We start from the raw sequence: 5,848 nt of genomic DNA on the forward strand, positions 1-5,848 counted from the left end.
ATAGACGAGTGCAACAGAGAAGCCAACACAACGTCCATAGGGTACATAGACGACGTAGCTATCCTCGCATGGGGCAACACAGCAGCAGAGACATGCAGCACGCTAAGTCGCGTTCTCGAGAAAGCATAGCGATAGGCCACTACCCACGCCTCGGTCTTCGCACCAGACAAGTTCCAGCTGACTCACTTCACACGCTCACGCACACGCATCAACAGAAGTAGGATAGTGTAGACAAGCTGGGGCGAGGTGACGCATAAGCCAACGTGCAAGTATCTAGGCTTAACTATGGACTTGAAGCTATAGTGGAAAGAATAAATAGAAGAGATTAGACGTAAGGTGACAAAGATGGTCAGCGCGCTCAGCTGCTTTGGAGGCTCGACCTGGGGTATTACGCTTGCAGACATGCGGAGGCTGTACGAGGCCACAGCGCTACCATAGATGATGTATGCCTGCTCCATCTGGTCGAATGCCAGCGCCAAGGGCAAAACATACACCAAGAAGACACTTAGCATCCTGCAAAGTATATAGGCAAGAGCAGCAAGAGCCATATGCGGAGCATACAAAGCCACGTCCAAAGCAGTACTCGACGTCGAAGCGCACCTTCTACCAATTGAGCAGCAGATATAGAAGCACAACGCCGACGTTATCACTTGGCTCCTCTCGAGCAAGCACATGGCGCACACTTTAAACCTTCAGGTGAGCAGGTCACAACCTGCTAGCGCAAGCACACGCCACATTAGACAGGTCGACTCCTGGCAGAAGATATACGATGACATAAAGAGTCAGCGCAGACAAGATTTCGAGACGCAGGAGCCGATTCCACACTTTATCACCCCGCCCTGGCGACACCGCCCAAAGACCCACATAGACGAGAGCGCGGACAAAGCACGCAGTCGACACGACAGAGAAAACGAGAAAGACCAGAGCCCTAGCATCTACACCGACGGGAGTGGCATAGATGGCGAGATTGGTGCTGCAGTAGCATGCCTGCTCACACAGCAGACCCACACAGTATACATGGGGCCAGACACGGACTCGACAGTCTACGCTGCCGAGCTACAAGGCATCAGCCTCGCACTGCAAATAGCACAAGAGTACGCAGAGCGAGGAGGTGAGAGGCGGAAGATAGCCATCTACACAGATAACCAGGCAGCCATATAGTCAGTAGCCAAGGCTGAAGGTCGATCAGGAGCATACATTCTCGCAGACATTGCAGAACAGGTCAAGACGCTCCAGGACATGGACCGGCCAGTGACAATAAGGTGGATCCCAGCCCACACCGGCATCCCAGGAAACGAAGCGGCCGACAGGGCCGCCAAGGAGGCCACAGGATGGAGAGAGGACGGCCGCAGACACCCGCCAGCAGACGCGCCGCCCAGGCTCTACCCAATCAGATCGACCGTTAGACGCTGGTGGAGGACTCAAACAGAGCGAGCATGGGCAGCCAAGTGGCGAACAGAGGCGAAAGGTCGAGCAACCTACAGACACACACCGTGGCCTACTAAGAAAGTACTTTAGATTCACGAAGGCCTTACTAAACAACAGAGCGCGCTACGAGTGCAGCTGCGCACCGAGAAGATAGGCCTGTGCGACTTTCTCTTCACCCAAAGAGTGCCAGGTGTTAATACCAGCTCCCGCTGCCAGTGCGGGGAGAGACGACAGACTGTCGCCCATATCCTGCTCCACTGCAGGATGCTCAAGAACCTCCGGAACCAGGTATTCGGCAACCTCCGTGGACGAAACAACCTCCGGGCCATCCTGAGTAAGCCACAGCTAGCCACCAAAGCCATCCAGTTTGTAGAACAAGCGCAGATCCTTGGGCATGTTGGGATCGAAGACGCGTAGGCGACAGCCAAGCGCTGGGGGGAGACTGTAGGTATCGCGGCCGCAAAACACGAGGCAACACGCCTCTACGAGCCTATAATCACAGTACACTGTTAGTAGAGAGATTGTCTAGATAAGGTAGCAGCCAGATTGTAGATAGCGGTAGATGGGAAACGGCAGGCCGCCTCTAGGAACAGCTGGCTCCCATAAGGGAGTGACGTGGGGCGGCGCGGATTAACGTCTGCGCGGCGTCGGCTGTTGGCTACGCCAGCCATGCCGGGCATAGCTGCGGAGAAAACGCGGCTGAAACCGAGTAGGATGAATCTAATCTAATCTGATGTACTCAATCGCTCACACTCTTATGTGTTCGATAGCAATTTCGTCCCTGTATATATTCCTGGAATTAGAGTTCATTGTTTCTCCCTAATATACAGAGATGTAAACTAACGAAGTATATAGACTTGTATTTTACGATACATGACTCAGCCCTGTTGTGTCTTTATCGAAATAATTAATATTGACGTAGTATATTTCGCTTGTGGAGCGTCTCATGTGCGTTTCTTTTGGAATCTCCCGAGTCTAGATTCCGAGTTCCAATGCTCTCAGTAGATGATGAAAACCCTAGGCTGTCACTAAATGTACTATGTTGAGCAAGATTGCAGCTCTTTCTCATCAAGTTCGTCCGACGCGCTTTCTTCATTATCACTGCGGGTATCATCAGCCCCCTGGCCATCAAGCACCATTTTTGCAACCTTAAGAATCATCCATAACCATACTAGCATAAGCAGCTGAAGACCTCCAAGTAATCCAAGGAAAACGGACCGGATGGAGGAGTTAAAACAAACCGGACCACCGGGGTCGCGCAAAGACTGCAGAATCTCGCGAAATATCTTGTCCCCACCGTTCCGAGGAGTCCGTATAGAGTCGGGAAGCAGGTTTCCAGAAATGGAGTCGTAGCATCCGTAAGGCATTACTGTGGTGAGACGGGTATATGTAGACCAGCACACCATGATATAAAGAACATGGCGCTCAGCAATCCAGCTGACAATGAAGATGCCAAAGGCAACGTCGCAAGCAGTCTGAAAACCTAGATACTTGAGAAGCTTGGCAACCTGTACATGAGAATTCAAAACAATTAGCAGCTCCTAATCATATGAACCACGCCATCACTTACCGCGAAAAGCGCATCCGCCGCATCCACCAGGCACAAAATCACGTTTCCAACTTTAGTTTGATAATAGGTATAGCTTGTTGCGATGAGTACGCTTGTGATGACATGGTGAGTGAGCATCTGCAAATAGTCTTTTCGCCTCTTTTCAAAATTTATAACAAAAATTTGCTGCAACCAAAACGCTAGTTGAAGGAGATAGTAGCTCTTCATTAGGCCGGTCATTTCGCGCGTTGGGAAGTTCGTCCATAACTCGTATAAATTCATCCAGTATGCTGAATTGTAGTTGATGTACTGTGCTCGCAGGTTGTTGTCGTTAGCATAGTCCTGACCGATTCTTACAGTCACCGCATGGATACCGTGGTCAGTCATCCTCAAAATTGTGTTAACGGGAACTGTCTTACCATGCCTGTTATCCAAAATGAGGAGTGATGTACTATTAACCAGCCCTGCTCAGCAAAGCGAGCCATGTTCTTCGTTTCGACACCGCCTAAACGCGCTAGCGGCTTAAGCAGATACCTCATTGTAACCGCTCTCAAAACAGTGAAGAGAACACTACCAAACAGAACAAATCGAAGATCTCCCCAGCCCTGGGTATACGTTCCTCCAACGGCGTTATAGTAGAGCAATCTGTAAAACTCGCGAGTGGCATTATGCGCTAACGGACGGTAGGCGTATACAAGTACGGATACGAAGGGTAAGGCGAAACACAGGCCTGTGATAGATTTCGTTAGGCTAAATTCCTTTTTTTGTCATGAGAGTGCGCCTGCATGGCCAGAGCCTCTTGGAACCAGTAACAAGTGAATCATGTAAATTACAGTTCAAGACTCTGCTTCCTTGTGTTTTAACAAGCGGGGTGCTATACCGGCAGTAGTTGTCAGCAATTAATCCGTATTCTAGGGTGTCGGGGTGTCTTTAACGTACCGGTCAATCGTAGGTCTCATCAGGAATAAAGCTGAACACTTTGTATGAGGTAGAAGTATAGCAGAAGCCTAGGATGCAGCCTTAAGATAGAAATCTATTGAAAGGGTGAATTCCACAGCAACGGTTTTGAAGAACGTAGAGGGGCTACAGTCTAGAAGGGATTTCCGATGTACGGGACAACTATTTACCGGACGAATCTTCAGCGGTGTGTCTTTTAGTCGCTTCCACAAGAAGCTACTTGCAAATCCTTACAAACTTAGTAATACATTCGCTAAATAACCATAGTAGTTAATTATATAACTAGTTAACTATAACTAATACTGATTGTAATATAAAATGCTATATAGTTCAGTGTGGACTTTCAAAAAAATGCCGCAATTCGCGATAGCGGTGATTGTTCCTACATTTTCCTCTATCACCCACCAGAGGTTTTTTAATGCTTAAGAGTTCAGCTTTCATCATATTGGTACATTACTGTTTCTTTGTTGAGTGATAATATGTTGATTACTGTTGTAATAGGCTGTCTCATGTATAGGTATTATACCTGTAAACCAGCAACTGCATGCTTCTTCAGCAGCGCCAATATGATACCAACTTGTCGCTTCTTGCAATTGCGTATCGATACAAAGGGAACAGAAGCGGATGTCAGCTGCCGTGCGGAGTCATAAGTACGGCCGTGCACCTAGCTGGGAGCCTCGGTTGCTCTCAGCCAATCAACAGATGACGGATGCTCAATTGGGTTGCCGATACTGGATGTGATCAGTGCGTGCAACAGTTCACCCAATGCAACACCATCAGCCCCATCAAAATATCCACCCATTATTTTCAACACGTGATATCTCCACCACCATGACAGCTCTCGCAAAAGCGATTGCGGCAATCGATTTGCAAGATACAGAAGGCCACCTTTCATATCGTGCAGCTGCAAAAAAAGCTTGGTGTTGAGCTCACAACATTGACGCTCCGGCACCAAAACAAAACACAGTCACGAACAGCAGCTGCGCAAAAACGTCAATTACTCACTCCACCACAAGAAACTGAGCTAGTAAAATATATAGAAAAACTATCAGAACGCGGCCTACCACCTTCTCGAGCGATAGTAAAAAACTATGTGGCGGTTATTGCAGAATGGGAGCCCTCCACCAGCTGGGTTACTCGGTTTTTGCACCGTCACAACGATGTGATATGCATCAGAAAAGCCACCGGTATCGATCGCGACCGTCATTTGGCTGATAACCCAGCCAAATACCAATCGTATTTTGATCTCATCTATCCCAAGCTTGATCAGTATGAGATTGCATCACATAATATCTATAATATGGACGAGAAGGGCTTCTTACTTGGGCGTATCATGCCATCGAAAAGAATCTTTTCGAAGGAGCTTTGGGAGCAAAAGAAAATGCGCAAGGCCCTCCAAGATGGGAGTAGGGATTGGATCACGATTATTGGGTGTATCTGCGCAGATAAGAGCTCGGTAGACCCTACGATAACCTATAAGAGCACAGATGGTCTTCGCAATGAATGGCTGCGCGACCTTGAGGTCGGAAAACACCAGATTTTTTGCTGTAACAGCCCATCGGGATGGAGTAACAATGACCTCGCGCTGGCTTGGGTTCAACAGGTGTTCGATCGGCTCACGAAGGAGAAAGAAAAACGCGACTACAGGATGCTCCTCGTCGATGGGCACGGCAGTCACCTCACGCCTTCGTTCATCGATTACTGCGATACCCATCGAATACTCCTCGCAGTATTGCCGCCTCACGCCTCTCACAGCCTCCAGCCACTCGACGTTGGCGTGTACCCACCTCTGGCAGCCGCGTACAGTACCGCGCTCATCGAGCTGATCAATAGTAATCAAGGCCTAACGTGGTTCACAAGCGAATCGGTTGCCCAAGCGAATCGGTCGCGCCCCACCAGCGCGTCAACGTCGAC

General features: G+C 49.0%; 4 protein-coding genes across 4 annotated transcripts; 1 reads left to right on the forward strand and 3 right to left on the reverse strand.

Annotated features, from left to right (window-relative positions):
* Positions 1–466: 466 nt before the first annotated feature.
* On the forward strand, positions 467–688 carry COCCADRAFT_112947 (uncharacterized protein; the record flags this gene model as incomplete). The annotated part of the gene is made up of 1 exon (XM_007720556.1): positions 467–688. The coding sequence occupies one exon, from the start codon at positions 467–469 to the stop codon at positions 686–688; it is 222 nt and encodes a 73-aa protein (XP_007718746.1).
* A 17-nt stretch (positions 689–705) lies between these two features.
* COCCADRAFT_112945 (uncharacterized protein) lies at positions 706–1,017 on the reverse strand (the record flags this gene model as incomplete). The annotated part of the gene is made up of 1 exon (XM_007720557.1): positions 706–1,017. A coding segment is annotated over one exon (312 nt), but the record flags the coding sequence as incomplete, so codon positions are not given.
* A 920-nt stretch (positions 1,018–1,937) lies between these two features.
* On the reverse strand, positions 1,938–2,108 carry COCCADRAFT_112948 (uncharacterized protein; the record flags this gene model as incomplete). Its single annotated transcript, XM_007720558.1, has 1 exon — positions 1,938–2,108. One exon carries the CDS (start codon positions 2,106–2,108, stop codon positions 1,938–1,940), a length of 171 nt encoding a protein of 56 aa, XP_007718748.1.
* Positions 2,109–2,465: 357 nt separating this feature from the next.
* On the reverse strand, positions 2,466–4,378 carry COCCADRAFT_42153 (uncharacterized protein; the record flags this gene model as incomplete). Its single annotated transcript, XM_007720559.1, has 4 exons — positions 2,466–2,936; positions 2,999–3,286; positions 3,397–3,707; positions 4,321–4,378. The coding sequence occupies 4 exons, from the start codon at positions 4,376–4,378 to the stop codon at positions 2,466–2,468; spliced, it is 1,128 nt and encodes a 375-aa protein (XP_007718749.1).
* Between the last annotated feature and the right edge of the window lie 1,470 nt (positions 4,379–5,848).

Source organism: Bipolaris zeicola (assembly GCF_000523435.1).
Source record: "Bipolaris zeicola 26-R-13 unplaced genomic scaffold scaffold_515, whole genome shotgun sequence".
Lineage (NCBI taxonomy): Eukaryota > Fungi > Ascomycota > Dothideomycetes > Pleosporales > Pleosporaceae > Bipolaris > Bipolaris zeicola.